General features: G+C 53.6%; 1 protein-coding gene across 2 annotated transcripts in view; it reads left to right on the top strand.

Annotated features, from left to right (window-relative positions):
* Positions 1-20,486, top strand: part of LOC148141841 (tyrosine kinase receptor Cad96Ca) — a 75,743-nt gene that overhangs the window by 29,286 nt on the left and 25,971 nt on the right. The window contains exons 9-11 of one of the 2 annotated variants that reach the window (XM_087977047.1): positions 877-991; positions 2,088-2,187; positions 5,321-5,420. In XM_087977047.1, the coding sequence (XP_087833173.1) occupies positions 877-991; positions 2,088-2,187; positions 5,321-5,420 (315 nt within the window). Of the gene's footprint in view, positions 1-876; positions 992-2,087; positions 2,188-5,320; positions 5,421-20,486 lie in introns of those variants that run through there. The other variant, XM_087977048.1, reaches the window with a different exon arrangement.

The raw sequence follows: 20,486 nt of genomic DNA, 5'->3' as shown, positions 1-20,486 counted from the left end.
AGTGTTATATTTGGGTTGAAAATTTAACAACTTCTGAATAAAAACTGCTTCCAATCAGCATCTTAAATGGCTCCCCCCATCTTAATTTTAAAGTGCACCTTGTTCTTGATTCCCTCAGTGTAACATCCTCTCAGCAACTACCATGTTAGTCTGCTTTGAATCTTTTATAATCAGGTCACCTCTCATTCTTTAAACTCTAATGAGCATGTAGTGCCAACCTCCTCAACCTCTCTGAATGACGCAACCCTTCATCCCAGGAATTAGATGAGTGTCCGTACACTGAGCTGCCTCCAATGTCAGTATATCCTGGCCTCAAGTCAGGCAAATAAGCTGTGCTCCAGGCTGGGGCCCTGTCAGTGAATGGTCAGGTCCTGAACTTGGCATCCAGTCTTGGGGCCTGGTCTCGGGGAGTGGTCTTGGAGGGTGGTCTTGGGGCCTGCTCTCGGGGAGTGGTCTCAGGAGTAGGTCTCAGGGAGTGGTCTCGGGCTGGTCTCGGAGGGTGATCTTGGGGCCTGGTCTTAGGGAGTGGTCTCACGTCCTGGTCTAAGGCCGGTCTCAGGGGATGGTCTTGGGGATTGGTCTTTGGCTTGTCTTAGGACCTGGTCTTGTGAAGATATCTTAGGGAGTCTCAAGGCCTCGCCTTGTGGAGTGGTCTCGGGGAGTGGTCTCGGGAGTGGTCTCGGGGAGTGGTCTCGGGAGTGGTCTCGGGGAGTGGTCTCGGTGATTGGTCCCGGGGAGTGGTCTTGGGGGTTGGTCTCGGGGAGTGGTCTCGGGCTGGTCTCGGGGAGTGGCCTCAGGGAGTGGTCTCCCTGTGCTCCACCCTCGGTCCCTGCTGTACACAGGCTATCCTCCTGATGGTTTGATCTTTCTGTGCAGATCCCAGGCATTCCATTCCGTTGGTATCCCCCAGAGTTCTTTACTGATGGGATTTACTCTTTGCACGGGGACGTCTGGGCTTTCGGCATTCTACTCTGGGAGTTGGAAACTTTGGGTAAGAACATGTTGGCATAACCATGGCAACTTCTCCCGACCCCCTTACCCCCAAGACTCTGGTCTCCTCCAGACATGTCTCCCCCATCCCGGCAGCTGGCTCACTATATTCCTGTTTCACTTTCCCCTCCACAGCACAGCGCCCCCCCACCTCCCCCCCCCCCCCCCCCCCCACGGCAGCCCCCATATGTTAAAGCTGACAGTTCTCTCGATGATGCTGTCACTCAAAGCCGGGATAGACCTAAGGGAGGCATAGTGATCGATAGGTTCACGGTATTAACCTGCACACTGAGTTCACAGCTGAACAGAGTTAGTTTAAGGAGACAGAATGCTGCACAGTGTGGATAGTAAACGTGTTTGACATCCTCTTCCCACCCTCAACACCTCCCTGTGTGACAGGGTCATCGATGACTCTGCTGATTCACTCTGTCTTCCTGTGTCTCCCTCCCTCTTTCTCACTCTGTGTGTCTCTCACTTTCTCTTCCTCTATCTCTCTCTCTCCCCACTTCAGATTAGATTAGATTACATTACAGTGTGGAAACAGGCCCTTCGGCCCAACAAGTCCACACCGACCCGCCGAAGCGAACCCACCCATACCCCTACCCCTACATTTACCCCTTACCTAACACTACGGGCAATTTAGCATGGCCAATTCACCTGGCCCTGCACATCTTTGGACTGTGGGAGGAAACCGGAGCACCCGGAGGAAACCCACGCAGACACGGGGAGAACGTGCAAACTCCACACAGTCAGTCGCCTGAGGCGGGAATTGAACCCGGGTCTCTGGCGCTGCGACGCAACAGTGCTAACCACTGTGCCACCGTGCCGCCCACAACCACTCACCCTCTCTCTCACCCACTGACATTCCCACTCTCTTACTCTCACTTTCCCACTATACTCCCACTCTCCCTTCCCTCCCTCACACTTTCTCCCCCTCATTCTCTTTATCTACCCTTTTTCTGCCAGTCTCACTCGTTCTTGCCCCTTGCACTCTGTCTCTCTCCCGCTCTTTTCACAACCTCATGCTCCCTCCCCCACTCTCCCTCTCTCTCTACCTCTCTCATCACCCCTCACACTCTCACTCTCTCTGTCTCCAGGTAGTTGCCCGTACCCGGAGTTTGAGACAGCTGAACAGGTAGTACTGAATGTTTGCTCTGGATACAAAATGAAGAAACCCTCACAGTGTCGAGATGAGATGTAAGAGGCCAACGTTCATCTGAGTATAATTGCTGACATTCTCTTCCCACTCTCAAAACATGTTTAGATAATAATGATGGAGGCTGGAGGAGAGTCATTGTAGAGGGAGCTTTACTCTATCCAACCCCATGCTGTCCCTGTCCTGGGAGTGTTTGATGGGTGACAGTGTAGAGGGAGTTTTACTCTAGGTAAAAACAATGACTGCAGATGCTGGAAACCAGATTCTGGATCAGTGGTGCTGGAAGAGCACAGCAATTCAGGCAGCATCCGAGGACAGGCAAAATCGACGTTTCGGGCAAAAGCCCTTCATCAGGAATAAAGGCAGAGAGCCTGAAGCGTGGAGAGATAAGCTAGAGGAGAGTGGGGGTGGGGAGAGAGTGGCATAGAGTACAATAGGTCAGTGGGGAAGGAGATGAAGGTGATAGGTCAGGGAGGAGAGGGTGGAGTGGATAGGTGGAAAAGGAGCTGGGCAGGTCGGACAAGTCCGGACAGGTCAGGGGATCGAGTTTCTGGAGGTTAGAAGCTAGGATGAGGTGGGGGAAGGGGAAATGAGGAAACTGTTAAAATCCACATTGATGCCCTGGGGTTGAAGTGTTCCGAGGCGGAAGATGAGGCGTTCTTCCTCCAGGCGTCTGGTGGTGAGGGAGCGGCGGTGGAGGAGGCCCAGCACCTCCATATCCTCGGCAGAGTGGGAGGGGGAGTTGAAATGTTGAGCCACTGGGCGATGTGGTTGATTGGTGCGGGTGTCTCGGAGATGTTCCCTAAAGCGCTCTGCTAGGAGGCGTCCAGTCTCCCCAATGTAGAGGAGACCGCATCGGGAGCAACGGATACAATAGATGATATTAGTGGATGTGCAGGTAAAACTTTGATGGATGTGGAAAGCTCCTTTGGGGCCTTGGATGGAGGTGAGGGAGGAGGTGTGGGCGCAGGTTTTACAGTTCCTGCGGTGGCAGGGGAAAGTGCCAGGATGGGAGGGTGGGTCGTAGGGGGGCGTGGACCTGACCAGGTAGTCACGGAGGGAACGGTCTTTGCGGAAGGCGGAGAGGGGTGGGGAGGGAAATATATCCCTGGTGGTGGGGTCTGTTTGGAGGTGGCGGAAATGTCGGCGGATGATATGGTTTATGCGAAGGTTGGTAGGGTGGAAGGTGAGCACCAGGGGCGTTCTGTCCTTGTTGCGGTTGGAGGGGTTGGGTCTGAGGGCGGAGGTGCGGGATGTGGATGAGATGCGTTGGAGGGCATCTTTAACCACGTGGGAAGGGAAATTGCGGTCTCTAAAGAAGGAGGCCATCTGGTGTGTTCTATGGTGGAACCGCTCCTCCTGGGAGCAGATACGGCGGAGGCGGAGGAATTGGGAATACGGGATGGCATTTTTGCAGGAGGTAGGGTGGGAAGAGGTGTAATCCAGGTAGCTGTGGGAGTCGGTGGGTTTGTAGAAGATGTCAGTGTCAAGTCGGTCGTCACTGATGGAGATGGAGAGGTCCAGGAAGGGGAGGGAGGTGTCAGAGATGGTCCGGGTAAATTTAAGTTTGGGGTGGAATGTGTTGGTGAAGTTGATGAATTGCTCAACCTCCTCGCGGGAGCACGAGGTGGCGCCAATGCAGTCATCAATGTAGCGGAGGAAGAGGTGGGGAGTGGTGCCGGTGTAATTACGGAAGATATGGAGGGAGGTGCTGGGCCTCCTCCACCGCCGCTCCCTCACCACCAGACGCCTGGAGGAAGAACGCCTCATCTTCCGCCTCGGAACACTTCAACCCCAGGGCATCAATGTGGATTTTAACAGTTTCCTCATTTCCCCTTCCCCCACCTCATCCTAGCTTCTAACCTCCAGAAACTCGATCCCCTGACCTGTCCGGACTTGTCCGACCTGCCCAGCTCCTTTTCCACCTATCCACTCCACCCTCTCCTCCCTGACCTATCACCTTCATCTCCTTCCCCACTGACCTATTGTACTCTATGCCACTCTCTCCCCACCCCCACTCTCCTCTAGCTTATCTCTCCACGCTTCAGGCTCTCTGCCTTTATTCCTGATGAAGGGCTTTTGCCCGAAACGTCGATTTTGCCTGTCCTCGGATGCTGCCTGAATTGCTGTGCTCTTCCAGCACCACTGATCCAGAAGGAGTTTTACTCTATCCAACCCCATGCTGTCCCTGTCCTGGGAGTGTTTGATGGGGACAGTGTAGAGGGAGCTTTACTCTGTATCTAACACCGTGCTGTCCCTGTCCTGGGAGTGTTTGATGGGGACAGTGTAGAGGGAGCTTTACTCTGTATCTAACCCTGTGCTGTCCCTGTCCTGGGAGTGTTTGATGGGGGACAGTGTAGAGGGAGCTTTACTCTGCATCTAACCCCGTGCTGTCCCTGTTCTGGGAGTGTTTGATGGGGGACAGTGTAGAGGGAGCTTTACTCTGTCTCTAATCCCGGGCTGTCCCTGTACTGGGAGTGTTTGATGGGGACAGTGTAGAGGGAGCTTTAATCTGTATCTAACACCGTGCGGTCCCTGTCCTGGGAGTGTTTGATGGGGGACAGTGTAGAGGGAGTTTTACTCAATCCAACCCCATGCTGTCCCTGTCCTGGGAGTGTTTGATGGGGACAGTGTAGAGGGAGCTTTACTCTGTATCTAACCCCGTGCTGTCCCTGTCCTGGGAGTGTTGATGGGAGACAGTGTAGAGAGAGCTTTACTCTGTATCTAACCCTGTGCTGTCCCTGTCCTGGGAGTGTTTGATGGGGGACAGTGTAGAGGGAGCTTTACTCTGTATCTAACCCCGTGCTGTCCCTGTCCTGGGTGTGTTTGATGGGGACAGTGTTGAGGAAGCTTTACTCTGTATCTAACCCCGAGCTGTCCCTGTCCTGGGAGTGTTTGATAGGGGACTGTGGAGAGGGAGCTTTACTCTGTATCTAACCCCGTGCTGTCCCTGTCCCTGGGAGTGTTTGATGGGGGACAGTGTAGAGGGAGCTTTACTCTGTATCTAACCCCATGCTGTCCCTGTCCCAGGGAGTGTTTGATGGGGGCGACAGTGTAGAGGGAGCTTTACTCTGTATCTAACCCCGTGCTGTCCCTGTCCAGGAAGTGTTTGATGGGGACTGTATACTGAGCTTGCAGCATCCCTGTTTCTAAGAACTCTTTGTATTTTTTCAGTTATGAAGTGATGGATTTTTGTTGGATTGAGAGACATGAGGAGCGGCCAACATTCTCTGACATCATGAAGTACTTGGAAGACTTGGTTGAGAATGACGCAGTGAGTAAGCGCTGTGTTGACTGAACCACAGGGAAAGGCTCATTATCCCTCTGACCGCTCAGCTCCGGTCAGTTCGCACAAGGGACTGAGGGCCATTGCCAAGAGCTATGTCATTAGTTTCACATTTTCCATATTCAAAAATAGTCGATAATTAGATTTGTTCAAACTCCCAAGTCTGTCCCTTCGGGAACTGTATCCCAGTGAGAGACAGCCCGTTTCAGGAACTGTATCCCAGTGAGAGTCAGACCCTTCAGGAACTGTGACCCAGTGAGAGACAGCCCCTTCAGGAACTGTATCCCAGTGAGAGACAGCCCCTTCAGGAACTGTATCCCAGTGAGAGACAGCACCTTCAGGAACTGTATCCCAGTGAGAGACAGCCCCTTCAGGAACTGTCTCCCAGAGAGAGACAGCCCCCTCCGGAACTGTATCCCCGTGAGAGACAGGCCTTCAGGAACTGTATCCCAGTGAGAGACAGCCCCTTCAGGAAGTGTATCCCAGTGAGAGTCAGCCCCTTCAGGAACTGTCTCCCAGAGAGAGACAGCCCCCTCCGGAACTGTATCCCCGTGAGAGACAGGCCTTCAGGAACTGTATCCCAGTGAGAGACAGCCCCTTCAGGAAGTGTATCCCAGTGAGAGACAGCCCCTTCAGGAACTGTATCCCAGTGAGAGACAGCCCCTTCAGGAAGTGTATCCCAGTGAGAGTCAGCCCCTTCAGGAACTGTATCCCAGTGAGAGACAGCCCCTTCAGGAACTGTATCCCAGTGAGAGACAGCCCCTTCAGGAACTGTATCCCAGTGAGAGACAGCCCCTTCGGGAACTGTATCCCAGAGAGAGACAGCCCCCTCCGGAACTGTATCCCCGTGAGAGACAGGCCTTCAGGAACTGTATCCCAGTGAGAGTCAGCCCCTTCAGGAACTGTATCCCAGTGAGAGTCAGCCCCTTCAGGAACTGTATCCCAGTGAGAGACAGCTCCTTCGGGAACTGTATCCCAGTGAGAGACAGCCCCCTCCGGAACTGTATCCCCGTGAGAGACAGGCCTTCAGGAACTGTATCCCAGTGAGAGACAGCACCTTCAGGAACTGTATCCCAGTGACAGTCAGCCCCTTCAGGAACTGTATCCCCGTGAGAGACAGCCCCTTCAGGAACTGGATCCCAGTGAGAGTCAGCCCCTTCGGGAACTTTATCCCAGTGAGAGACAGCCCCTTCAGGAACTGTATCCCAGTGAGAGTCACCACCTTCAGGAATTGTATCCCAGTGAGAGTCAGCCCCCTTGGGACCTGTATCCTGGTGAGAGACAGCACCTTCAGGAACAGTATCCCAGTGAGAGTCAGCCCCTTCAGGAACTGTGACCCAGTGAGAGTCAGCACCTTCAGGAACTGTATCCCAGTGAGGGACAGCACCTTCAGGAACTGTATCCCAGTGAGAGTCAGCCCCTTCAGGAACTGAATCCCAGTGAGAGTCTGTCCCTTCAGGAAGTGTATCCCAGTGAGAGACAGCCCTTTCAGGAACTGTATCCCAGTGAGAGTCAGCACCTTCAGGAATTGTATCCCAGTGAGAGTCAGCCCCTTTAGGAACTGTGTCCCAGTGAGAGACAGCCCCTTCAGGAACTGTATCCCAGTGAGAGACAGCCCCTTCAGGAACTGTATCTCAGTGAGAGTCAGCACCTTCAGGAACTGTATCCCAGTGAGAGACAGCCCCTTCAGGAACTGTATCCCAGTGAGAGTCAGCCCCTTCAGGAACTGTATCCCAGTGAGAGGCAGCCCCCTCGGGAACTGTATCCCAGTGAGAGTCAGCCCCTTTGGGAACTGTATCCCAGTGAGAGTCAGCACCTTCAGGAGCTGTATCCCAGTGAGAGACAGCCCCTACGGGAACTGTATCCCAGTAAGAGTGAGCCACTTCGGGAACTGTATCCCAGTGAGAGTCAGCCCCTTCAGGAACTGTATCCCCGTGAGAGACAGCCCCTTCGGGAACTTAATCACAGTGAGAGTCAGCCCCTTGGGGAACTGTATCCCAGTGAGAGTCAGCACCTTCAGGAACTGTATCCCAGTGAGAGACAACACCTTCAGGAACTGTATCCCAGTGAGAGTCAGCACCTTCAGGAATTGTATCCCAGTGAAAGACAGCCCCTTCAGGAACTGTATCCCAGTGAGAGTCACCACCTTCAGGAATTGTATCCCAGTGAGAGTCAGACCCCTCGGGAACTGTATCCTGGTGAGAGACAGCACCTTCAGGAACTGTATCCCAGTGAGAGACAGCACCTTCAGGAACTGTATCCCAGTGAGAGTCAGCCTCTTCAGGAACTGTATCCCAGTGAGAGACAGCCCCTTCGGGAACTGTATCCCAGTGAGAGTCAGACCCTTCGGGAACTGTATCCCAGTGAGAGTCAGCCCCTTCAGGAACTGTATCCCAGTGAGAGACAGCCCCTTCAGGAACTGTATCCCAGTGAGAGTCAGCCCCTTCAGGAACTGTATCCCAGTGAGAGACAGCCCCTTCAGGAACTGTATCCCAGTGAGAGTCAGCACCTTCAGGAATTGTATCCCAGTGAGAGTCAGACCCTTTTGGAACTGTGTCCCAGTGAGAGACAGCCCCTTCAGGAACTGTATCCCAGTGAGAGTCAGCCCCTTCAGGAACTGTATCTCAGTGAGAGTCAGCTCCTTCAGGAACTGTATCCCAGCGAGAGACAGCCCCTTCAGGAACTGTATCCCGGTGAGAGTCAGCCCCTTCAGGAACTGTATCCCAGTGAGAGTCAGCCCCTTCAGGAATTGTATCCCAGTGAGAGTCAGCCCCTTCGGGAACTGTATCCTGGTGAGAGACAGCCCCTTCAGGAACTGTATCCCAGTGAGAGTCAGCCCCTTCAGGAACTGTATCCCAGTGAGAGACAGCCCCGTCAGGAACTGTATCCCAGTGAGGGACAGCACCTTCAGGAACTGTATCCCATGAGAGTCAGAACCTTCAGGAATTGTATCCTGGTGAGAGTCAGCCCTTTCAGGAACTGTATCCTGGTGAGTGACAGCCCCTGCAGGAACTGTATCCCAGTGAGACACAGCACCTTCAGGAACAGTATCCTGGTGAGAGACAGCCCCTTCAGGAACTGTATCCCAGTGAGAGTCAGCCCCTTCGGGAACTGTATTCTGGTGAGAGACAGCACCTTCAGGAACGGTATCCCAGTGAGATACAGCCCCTTCGGGAACTGTATCCCAGTGAGAGTCAGCCCCTTCAGGAACTTTATCCCAGTGAGAGTCAGCCCCTTCAGGAACTGTATCCCAGTGAGAGACAGCCCCTTCAGGAACTGTATCCCAGTGACAGTCAGCCCCATCGGGAACTGTATCCCAGTGAGAGTCAGCCCCTTCAGGAACTGTATCCCAGTGAGAGACAGCCCCTTCAGGAACTGTATCCCAGTGAGAGTCAGCCTCTTCAGGAACTGTATCCCAGTGAGAGCCAGCCCCTTTGGGAACTGTTTGCCAGTGAGAGTCAGCACCTTTGGGAACTGTATCCCAGTGAGAGTCAGCACCTTCAGGAACAGTATCCTGGTGAGAGACAGCACCTTCAGGAACTGTATCCCAGTGAGAGACAGCACCTTCGGGAACTGTATCCCAGTGAGAGTCAGACCCTTCAGGAATTGTGACCCAGTGAGAGTCAGCACCTTCAGGAACTGTATCCCAGTGAGAGTCAGCCCCTTCAGGAACTGTATCCCAGTGAGAGTCAGCCCCTTCAGGAACTGTATCCCAGTGAGAGACAGCCCCTTCGGGAACTGTATCCCAGTGAGAGACAGCCCCTTCAGGAACTGTATGCCAGTGAGAGACAGCCCCTTCAGGAACTGTATGCCAGTGAGAGACAGCACCTTCAGGAACTGTATCCCAGTGAGAGTCAGCCCCTTCAGGAACTGTATGCCAGTGAGAGACAGCCCCTTCGGGAACTGTATCCCAGTGAGAGTCAGCCCTGTCAGGAACTGTATCCTGGTGAGCGACAGCACCTTCAGGAGCTGTATCCCAGTGAGAGACAGCCCCTACGGGAACTGTATCCCAGTAAGAGTGAGCCACTTCGGGAACTGTATCCCAGTGAGAGTCAGCCCCTTCAGGAACTGTATCCCTGTGAGAGTCAGCCCCTTGGGGAACTGTATCCCAGTGAGAGTCAGCACCTTCAGGAACTGTATCCCAGTGAGAGACAACACCTTCAGGAACTGTATCCCAGTGAGAGTCAGCACCTTCAGGAATTGTATCCCAGTGAGAGACAGCCCCTTCAGGAACTGTATCCCAGTGAGAGTCACCACCTTCAGGAATTGTATCCCAGTGAGAGTCAGACCCCTCGGGAACTGTATCCTGGTGAGAGACAGCACCTTCAGGAACTGTATCCCAGTGAGAGTCAGCACCTTCAGGAACTGTATCCCAGTGAGAGTCAGCCTCTTCAGGAACTGTATCCCAGTGAGAGACAGCCCCTTCGGGAACTGTATCCCAGTGAGAGTCAGACCCTTCGGGAACTGTATCCCAGTGAGAGTCAGCCCCTTCAGGAACTGTATCCCAGTGAGAGACAGCCCCTTCAGGAACTGTATCCCAGTGTGAGTCAGACCCTTCAGGAATTGTATCCCAGTGAGAGTCAGCACCTTCAGGAATTGTATCCCAGTGAGAGTCAGACCCTTTTGGAACTGTGTCCCAGTGAGAGACAGCCCCTTCAGGAACTGTATCCCAGTGAGAGTCTGCCCCTTCAGGAACTGTATCTCAGTGAGAGTCAGCTCCTTCAGGAACTGTGTCCTGGTGAGAGACAGCCCCTTCAGGAACTGTATCCCAGTGAGAGTCAGCACCTTCAGGAACTGTATCCCAGTGAGAGTCTGCCCCTTCAGGAACTGTATCTCAGTGAGAGTCAGCTCCTTCAGGAACTGTGTCCTGGTGAGAGACAGCCCCTTCAGGAACTGTATCCCAGTGAGAGTCAGCACCTTCAGGAACTGTATCCCAGCGAGAGACAGCCCCTTCAGGAACTGTATCCCGGTGAGAGTCAGCCCCTTCAGGAACTGTATCTCAGTGAGAGTCCGCCCCTTCAGGAACTGTGTCCTGGTGAGAGACAGCCCCTTTAGGAACTGTATGCCAGTGAGAGACAGCACCTTCAGGAACTGTATGCCAGTGAGAGACAGCACCTTCAGGAACTGTATGCCAGTGAGAGACAGCACCTTCAGGAACTGTATCCCAGTGAGAGTCAGCCCCTTCGGGAACTGTATCCCAGTGAGAGACAGCCCCTTCAGGAACTGTATGCCAGTGAGAGACAGCCCCTTCAGGAACTGTATGCCAGTGAGAGACAGCACCTTCAGGAACTGTATCCCAGTGAGAGTCAGCCCTGTCAGGAACTGTATTCCAGTGAGAGTCAGCCCCTTCAGGAACTGTGACCCAGTGAGAGACAGCCCCTTCAGGAACTGTATCCTGGTGAGCGACAGCACCTTCAGGAGCTGTATCCCAGTGAGAGACAGCCCCTACGGGAACTGTATCCCAGTGAGAGTGAGCCACTTCGGGAACTGTATCCCAGTGAGAGTCAGCCCCTTCAGGAACTGTATCCCCGTGAGAGACAGCCCCTTCGGGAACTTAATCACAGTGAGAGTCAGCCCCTTGGGGAACTGTATCCCAGTGTGAGTCAGCACCTTCAGGAACTGTATCCCAGTGAGAGACAACACCTTCAGGAACTGTATCCCAGTGAGAGTCAGCACCTTCAGGAATTGTATCCCAGTGAGAGACAGCCCCTTCAGGAACTGTATCCCAGTGAGAGTCACCACCTTCAGGAACTGTATCCCAGTGAGAGTCAGCACCTTCAGGAACTGTATCCCAGTGAGAGTCAGCCCCTTCAGGAACTGTATCCCCGTGAGAGACAGCCCCTTCGGGAACTTAATCACAGTGAGAGTCCGCCCCTTGGGGAACTGTATCCCAGTGTGAGTCAGCACCTTCAGGAACTGTATCCCAGTGAGAGACAACACCTTCAGGAACTGTATCCCAGTGAGAGACAGCCTCTTCAGGAACTGTATCCCAGTGAGAGACAGCCCCTTCGGGAACTGTATCCCAGTGAGAGTCAGACCCTTCGGGAACTGTATCCCAGTGAGAGTCAGCTCCTTCAGGAACTGTATCCCAGTGAGAGACAGCCCCTTCGGGAACTGTATCCCAGTGAGAGTCAGACCCTTCGGGAACTGTATCCCAGTGAGAGACAGCCCCTTCAGGAACTGTATCCCAGTGAGAGTCAGTCCCTTCAGGAACTGTATCCCAGTGAGAGTCAGCACCTTCAGGAATTGTATCCCAGTGAGAGACAGCCCCTTCAGGAACTGTATCCCAGTGAGAGTCAGCCCCTTCAGGAACTGTATCCCAGTGAGAGACAGCCCCGTCAGGAACTGTATCCCAGTGAGGGACAGCACCTTCAGGAACTGTATCCCATGAGAGTCAGAACCTTCAGGAATTGTATCCTGGTGAGAGTCAGCCCTTTCAGGAACTGTATCCCAGTGAGAGTCAGAACCTTCAGGAATTGTATCCTGGTGAGAGTCAGCCCTTTCAGGAACTGTATCCAAGTGAGAGTCAGCCCCTTCAGGAACTGTATCCCAGTGAGAGACAGCCCCTTCACGAACTGTATCCCAGTGACAGTCAGCCCCATCGGGAACTGTATCCCAGTGAGAGTCAGCCCCTTCAGGAACTGTATCCCAGTGAGAGACAGCCCCTTCAGGAACTGTATCCCAGTGAGAGTCAGCCCCTTCAGGAACTGTATCCCAGTGAGAGCCAGCCCCTTCGGGAACTGTTTGCCAGTGAGAGTCAGCCCCTTCAGGAACAGTATCCTGGTGAGAGACAGCACCTTCAGGAACTGTATCCCAGTGAGAGACAGCACCTTCGGGAACTGTATCCCAGTGAGAGTCAGACCCTTCAGGAACTGTGACCCAGTGAGAGTCAGCACCTTCAGGAACTGTATCCCAGTGAGAGTCAGCCCCTTCGGGAACTGTATCCCAGTGAGAGACAGCCCCTTCAGGAACTGTATCCCAGTGAGAGTCAGCCCCTTCAGGAACTGTATCCCAGTGAGAGACAGCCCCTTCGGGAACTGTATCCCAGTGAGAGACAGCCCCTTCAGGAACTGTATGCCAGTGAGAGACAGCCCCTTCAGGAACTGTATGCCAGTGAGAGACAGCACCTTCAGGAACTGTATCCCAGTGAGAGTCAGCCCCTTCAGGAACTGTATGCCAGTGAGAGACAGCACCTTCAGGAACTGTATGCCAGTGAGAGACAGCACCTTCAGGAACTGTATGCCAGTGAGAGACAGCACCTTCAGGAACTGTATCCCAGTGAGAGACAGCACCTTCAGGAACTGTATCCCAGTGAGAGACAGCACCTTCAGGAACTGTATGCCAGTGAGAGACAGCACCTTCAGGAACTGTATGCCAGTGAGAGACAGCCCCTTCAGGAACTGTATGCCAGTGAGAGACAGCACCTTCAGGAACTGTATCCCAGTGAGAGTCAGCCCTGTCAGGAACTGTATCCTGGTGAGCGACAGCACCTTCAGGAGCTGTATCCCAGTGAGAGACAGCCCCTACGGGAACTGTATCCCAGTAAGAGTGAGCCACTTCGGGAACTGTATCCCAGTGAGAGTCAGCCCCTTCAGGAACTGTATCCCCGTGAGAGACAGCCCCTTCGGGAACTTAATCACAGTGAGAGTCAGCCCCTTGGGGAACTGTATCCCAGTGAGAGTCAGCACCTTCAGGAACTGTATCCCAGTGAGAGACAACACCTTCAGGAACTGTATCCCAGTGAGAGTCAGCACCTTCAGGAATTGTATCCCAGTGAAAGACAGCCCCTTCAGGAACTGTATCCCAGTGAGAGTCACCACCTTCAGGAATTGTATCCCAGTGAGAGTCAGACCCCTCGGGAACTGTATCCTGGTGAGAGACAGCACCTTCAGGAACTGTATCCCAGTGAGAGACAGCACCTTCAGGAACTGTATCCCAGTGAGAGTCAGCCTCTTCAGGAACTGTATCCCAGTGAGAGACAGCCCCTTCGGGAACTGTATCCCAGTGAGAGTCAGACCCTTCGGGAACTGTATCCCAGTGAGAGTCAGCCCCTTCAGGAACTGTATCCCAGTGAGAGACAGCCCCTTCAGGAACTGTATCCCAGTGAGAGTCAGCCCCTTCAGGAACTGTATCCCAGTGAGAGACAGCCCCTTCAGGAACTGTATCCCAGTGAGAGTCAGCACCTTCAGGAATTGTATCCCAGTGAGAGTCAGACCCTTTTGGAACTGTGTCCCAGTGAGAGACAGCCCCTTCAGGAACTGTATCCCAGTGAGAGTCAGCCCCTTCAGGAACTGTATCTCAGTGAGAGTCAGCTCCTTCAGGAACTGTATCCCAGCGAGAGACAGCCCCTTCAGGAACTGTATCCCGGTGAGAGTCAGCCCCTTCAGGAACTGTATCCCAGTGAGAGTCAGCCCCTTCAGGAATTGTATCCCAGTGAGAGTCAGCCCCTTCGGGAACTGTATCCTGGTGAGAGACAGCCCCTTCAGGAACTGTATCCCAGTGAGAGTCAGCACCTTCAGGAACTGTATCCAAGTGAGAGTCAGCACCTTCAGGAACTGTATCCCAGTGAGAGTCAGTACCTTCGGAAACTGTATCCAAGTGAGAGTCAGTCCTTCAGGAACTGTATCCCAGTGAGAGTCAGCCCCTTCAGGAATTGTATCCCAGTGAGAGTCAGCCCCTTCGGGAACTGTATCCTGGTGAGAGACAGCCCCTTCGGGAACTGTATCCCAGTGAGAGTCAGACCCTTCGGGAACTGTATCCCAGTGAGAGACAGCCCCTTCAGGAACTGTATCCCAGTGAGAGTCAGCCCCTTCAGGAACTGTATCCCAGTGAGAGTCAGCCCCTTCGGGAACTGTATCCCTGTGAGAGACAGCCCCTTCGGGAACTGTATCCCAGTGAGAGTCAGACCCTTCGGGAACTGTATCCCAGTGAGAGTCAGCCCCTTCAGGAACTGTATCCCAGTGAGAGAAAGCACCTTCAGGAACTGTATCTCAGTGAGAGTCCGCCCCTTCAGGAACTGTGTCCTGGTGAGAGACAGCCCCTTCAGGAACTGTATCCCAGTGAGAGTTACCATACTCAGGAATTGTATCCCAGTGAGAGTCAGCCCCCTCGGGAACTGTATCCTGGTGAGATACAGCACCTTCAAGAACTGTGTCCCAGTGAGAAACAGCCCCTTCAGGAACTGTATCCCAGTGAGAGTCAGCCCCTTCTGGAACTGTATCCCAGCGAGAGACAGCCCCTTCAGGAACTGTATCCCGGTGAGAGTCAGCCCATTCACGAACTGTATCCCAGCGAGAGTCAGCCCCTTCAGGAATTGTATCCCAGTGAGAGTCAGCCCCTTCGGGAACTGTATCCTGGTGAGAGACAGCACCATCAGGAACTGTATCCCAGTGAGAGACAGCCCCTTCGGGAACTGTATCCCAGTGAGAGTCAGCCTATTCTGGAACTGTATCCCAGTGAGAGTCAGCCCCTTCACGAACTGTGACCCAGTGAGAGACAGCACCTTCAGGAACTGTGACCCAGTGAGAGTCAGACCCTTCAGGAACTGTGACCCAGTGAGAGTCAGCCCCTTCAGGAACTGTGTCCCAGTGAGAGTCAGCCCCTTCAGGAACTGTATCCCAGTGAGAGACAGCCCCTTCAGGAACTGTATCCCAGTGAGAGACAGCCCTTTCAGGAACTGTATCCCAGTGAGAGACAGCCCCTTCAGGAACTGTATGCCAGTGAGAGTCAGCCCTGTCAGGAACTGTATCCCAGTGAGAGACAGCAGCTTTAGGAACTGTATCCCAGTGAGAGACAGCCCCTTCAGGAACTGTATGCCAGTGAGAGTCAGCCCTTTTGGGAACTGTATCCCTGTGAGAATCAGCCCCTTCAGGAACTGTATCCCAGTGAGAGACAGCCCCTTCAGGAACTGCATCCCAGTGAGAGACAGCCCCTTCAGGAACTGCATCCCAGTGAGAGTCTGTCCCTTCAGGAACTGTATCCCAGTGAGAGACAGCCCTTTCAGGAACTGTATCCCAGTGAGAGACAGCCCCTTCAGGAACTGTATGCCAGTGAGAGACAGCACCTTCAGGAACTGTATCCCAGTGAGAGTCAGCCCCTTCAGGAACTGTGACCCAGTGAGAGACAGCCCCTTCAGGAACTGTATCCTGGTGAGCGACAGCACCTTCAGGAGCTGTATCCCAGTGAGTGACAGCCCCTACGGGAACTGTATCCCAGTAAGAGTGAGCCACTTCGGGAACTGTGTCCCAGTGAGAGTGAGCCCCTTCAGGAACTGTATCCCCGTGAGAGACAGCCCCTTCGGGAACTTAATCACAGTGAGAGTCAGCCCCTTGGGGAACTGTATCCCAGTGAGAGTCAGCACCTTCAGGAACTGTATCCCAGTGAGAGACAACACCTTCAGGAACTGTATCCCAGTGAGAGTCAGCACCTTCAGGAATTGTATCCCAGTGAGAGTCAGACCCCTCGGGAACGGTATCCTGGGGAGAGACAGCACCTTCAGGAACTGTATCCCAGTGAGAGTCAGCACCTTCTGGAACTGTATCCCAGTGAGAGACAGCACCTTCAGGAACTGTATCCCAGTGAGAGACAGCCCCTTCGGGAACTGTATCCCAGTGAGAGTCAGACCCTTCGGGGACTGTATCCCAGTGAGAGTCAGCCCCTTCAGGAACTGTATCCCAGTGAGAGACAGCCCCTTCAGGAACTGTATCCCAGTGAGAGACAGCCCCTTCAGGAACTGTATCCCAGTGAGAGTCAGCCCCTTCAGGAACTGTATCCAAGTGAGAGTCAGCACCTTCAGGAACTGTATCCAAGTGAGAGTCAGCACCTTCAGGAACTGTATCCCAGTGAGAGTCAGCACCTTCAGGAACTGTATCCAAGTGAGAGTCAGCACCTTCTGGAACTGTATCTCAGTTAGAGTCAGCCCCTTCGGAAACTGTATCCCAGTGAGAGTCAGCCCCTTCAGGAACTGTATCCCAGCGAGAGACAGCCCCTTCAGGAACTGTATCCCAGTGAGAGTCAGCCCCTTCAGGAATTGTATCCCAGTGAGAGTCAGCCTCTTCGGGAACTGTATCCTGGTGAGAGACAGCACCTTCAAGAACTGTATCCCAGTGAGAGTCAGCCTCTTCGGGAACTGTATCCTGGTGAGAGTCAGCCCCTTCAGGAACTGTATCCCAGTGAGAGTCAGCACCTTCAGGAATTGTATCCCAGTGAGAGTCAGACCCTTTTGGAACTGTGTCCCAGTGAGAGACAGCCCCTTCAGGAACTGTATCCCAGTGAGAGTCAGCCCCTTCAGGAACTGTATCTCAGTGAGAGTCAGCCCCTTCAGGAACTGTATCCCAGCGAAAGACAGCCCCTTCAGGAACTGTATCCCGGTGAGAGTCAGCCCCTTCAGGAACTGTATCCCAGTGAGAGTCAGCCCCTTCAGGAATTGTATCCCAGTGAGAGTCAGCCCCTTCGGGGACTGTATCCTGGTGAGAGACAGCCCCTTCAGGAACTGTATCCCAGTGAGAGTCAGCACCTTCAGGAACTGTATCCCAGTGAGAGTCAGCACCTTCAGGAACTGTATCCCAGTGAGAGTCAGCACCTTCACGAACTGTGACCCAGTGAGAGTCAGACCCTTCAGGAACTGTATCCCAGTGAGAGTCAGCACCTTCAGGAATTGTATCCCAGTGAGAGTCAGACCCTTTTGGAACTGTGTCCCAGTGAGAGTCAGCCCCTTCGGAAACTGTATCCCAGTGAGAGTCAGCCCCTTCAGGAACTGTATCCCAGTGAGAGTCAGCCCCTTCAGGAATTGTATCCCAGTGAGAGTCAGCCTCTTCGTGAAGTGTATCCTGGTGAGAGACAGCCCCTTCAGGAACTGTATCCCAGTGAGAGTCAGCCCCTTCAGGAATTGTATCCCAGTGAGAGTCAGCCTCTTCGGGAACTGTATCCTGGTGAGAGACAGCCCCTTCAGGAACTGTATCCCAGTGAGAGTCAGCACCTTCACGAACTGTGACCCAGTGAGAGACAGCCCCTTCAGGAACTGTATCCCAGTGAGAGTCACCCCCTTCAGGAACTGTATCCCAGTGAGAGACAGCCCCTTCGGGAACTGTATCCCAGTGAGAGTCAGACCCTTCGGGAACTGTATCCCAGTGAGAGTCAGCCCCTTCAGGAACTGTATCCCAGTGAGAGACAGCCCCTTCAGGAACTGTATCCCAGTGAGAGTCAGACCCTTCAGGAACTGTATCCCAGTGAGAGTCAGCCCCTTCAGGAACTGTATCCCCGTGAGAGACAGCCCCTTCGGGAACTTAATCACAGTGAGAGTCCGCCCCTTGGGGAACTGTATCCCAGTGTGAGTCAGCACCTTCAGGAACTGTATCCCAGTGAGAGACAACACCTTCAGGAACTGTATCCCAGTGAGAGACAGCCTCTTCAGGAACTGTATCCCAGTGAGAGACAGCCCCTTCGGGAACTGTATCCCAGTGAGAGTCAGACCCTTCGGGAACTGTATCCCAGTGAGAGTCAGCTCCTTCAGGAACTGTATCCCAGTGAGAGACAGCCCCTTCGGGAACTGTATCCCAGTGAGAGTCAGACCCTTCGGGAACTGTATCCCAGTGAGAGACAGCCCCTTCAGGAACTGTATCCCAGTGAGAGTCAGTCCCTTCAGGAACTGTATCCCAGTGAGAGTCAGCACCTTCAGGAATTGTATCCCAGTGAGAGACAGCCCCTTCAGGAACTGTATCCCAGTGAGAGTCAGCCCCTTCAGGAACTGTATCCCAGTGAGAGACAGCCCCGTCAGGAACTGTATCCCAGTGAGGGACAGCACCTTCAGGAACTGTATCCCATGAGAGTCAGAACCTTCAGGAATTGTATCCTGGTGAGAGTCAGCCCTTTCAGGAACTGTATCCCAGTGAGAGTCAGAACCTTCAGGAATTGTATCCTGGTGAGAGTCAGCCCTTTCAGGAACTGTATCCAAGTGAGAGTCAGCCCCTTCAGGAACTGTATCCCAGTGAGAGACAGCCCCTTCACGAACTGTATCCCAGTGACAGTCAGCCCCATCGGGAACTGTATCCCAGTGAGAGTCAGCCCCTTCAGGAACTGTATCCCAGTGAGAGACAGCCCCTTCAGGAACTGTATCCCAGTGAGAGTCAGCCCCTTCAGGAACTGTATCCCAGTGAGAGCCAGCCCCTTCGGGAACTGTTTGCCAGTGAGAGTCAGCCCCTTCAGGAACAGTATCCTGGTGAGAGACAGCACCTTCAGGAACTGTATCCCAGTGAGAGACAGCACCTTCGGGAACTGTATCCCAGTGAGAGTCAGACCCTTCAGGAACTGTGACCCAGTGAGAGTCAGCACCTTCAGGAACTGTATCCCAGTGAGAGTCAGCCCCTTCGGGAACTGTATCCCAGTGAGAGACAGCCCCTTCAGGAACTGTATCCCAGTGAGAGTCAGCCCCTTCAGGAACTGTATCCCAGTGAGAGACAGCCCCTTCGGGAACTGTATCCCAGTGAGAGACAGCCCCTTCAGGAACTGTATGCCAGTGAGAGACAGCCCCTTCAGGAACTGTATGCCAGTGAGAGACAGCACCTTCAGGAACTGTATCCCAGTGAGAGTCAGCCCCTTCAGGAACTGTATGCCAGTGAGAGACAGCACCTTCAGGAACTGTATGCCAGTGAGAGACAGCACCTTCAGGAACTGTATGCCAGTGAGAGACAGCACCTTCAGGAACTGTATCCCAGTGAGAGACAGCACCTTCAGGAACTGTATCCCAGTGAGAGACAGCACCTTCAGGAACTGTATGCCAGTGAGAGACAGCACCTTCAGGAACTGTATGCCAGTGAGAGACAGCCCCTTCAGGAACTGTATGCCAGTGAGAGACAGCACCTTCAGGAACTGTATCCCAGTGAGAGTCAGCCCTGTCAGGAACTGTATCCTGGTGAGCGACAGCACCTTCAGGAGCTGTATCCCAGTGAGAGACAGCCCCTACGGGAACTGTATCCCAGTAAGAGTGAGCCACTTCGGGAACTGTATCCCAGTGAGAGTCAGCCCCTTCAGGAACTGTATCCCCGTGAGAGACAGCCCCTTCGGGAACTTAATCACAGTGAGAGTCAGCCCCTTGGGGAACTGTATCCCAGTGAGAGTCAGCACCTTCAGGAACTGTATCCCAGTGAGAGACAACACCTTCAGGAACTGTATCCCAGTGAGAGTCAGCACCTTCAGGAATTGTATCCCAGTGAAAGACAGCCCCTTCAGGAACTGTATCCCAGTGAGAGTCACCACCTTCAGGAATTGTATCCCAGTGAGAGTCAGACCCCTCGGGAACTGTATCCTGGTGAGAGACAGCACCTTCAGGAACTGTATCCCAGTGAGAGACAGCACCTTCAGGAACTGTATCCCAGTGAGAGTCAGCCTCTTCAGGAACTGTATCCCAGTGAGAGACAGCCCCTTCGGGAACTGTATCCCAGTGAGAGTCAGACCCTTCGGGAACTGTATCCCAGTGAGAGTCAGCCCCTTCAGGAACTGTATCCCAGTGAGAGACAGCCCCTTCAGGAACTGTATCCCAGTGAGAGTCAGCCCCTTCAGGAACTGTATCCCAGTGAGAGACAGCCCCTTCAGGAACTGTATCCCAGTGAGAGTCAGCACCTTCAGGAATTGTATCCCAGTGAGAGTCAGACCCTTTTGGAACTGTGTCCCAGTGAGAGACAGCCCCTTCAGGAACTGTATCCCAGTGAGAGTCAGCCCCTTCAGGAACTGTATCTCAGTGAGAGTCAGCTCCTTCAGGAACTGTATCCCAGCGAGAGACAGCCCCTTCAGGAACTGTATCCCGGTGAGAGTCAGCCCCTTCAGGAACTGTATCCCAGTGAGAGTCAGCCCCTTCAGGAATTGTATCCCAGTGAGAGTCAGCCCCTTCGGGAACTGTATCCTGGTGAGAGACAGCCCCTTCAGGAACTGTATCCCAGTGAGAGTCAGCACCTTCAGGAACTGTATCCAAGTGAGAGTCAGCACCTTCAGGAACTGTATCCCAGTGAGAGTCAGTACCTTCGGAAACTGTATCCAAGTGAGAGTCAGTCCTTCAGGAAC

The sequence above is a fragment of the Chiloscyllium plagiosum genome, unplaced genomic scaffold (genome assembly GCF_037043375.1).
Source record: "Chiloscyllium plagiosum isolate Xiang-an unplaced genomic scaffold, Cpla_swu_hap1 HiC_scaffold_31, whole genome shotgun sequence".
NCBI lineage: Eukaryota > Metazoa > Chordata > Chondrichthyes > Orectolobiformes > Hemiscylliidae > Chiloscyllium > Chiloscyllium plagiosum.
This window is presented reverse-complemented; position numbering and strand designations above follow the sequence as displayed.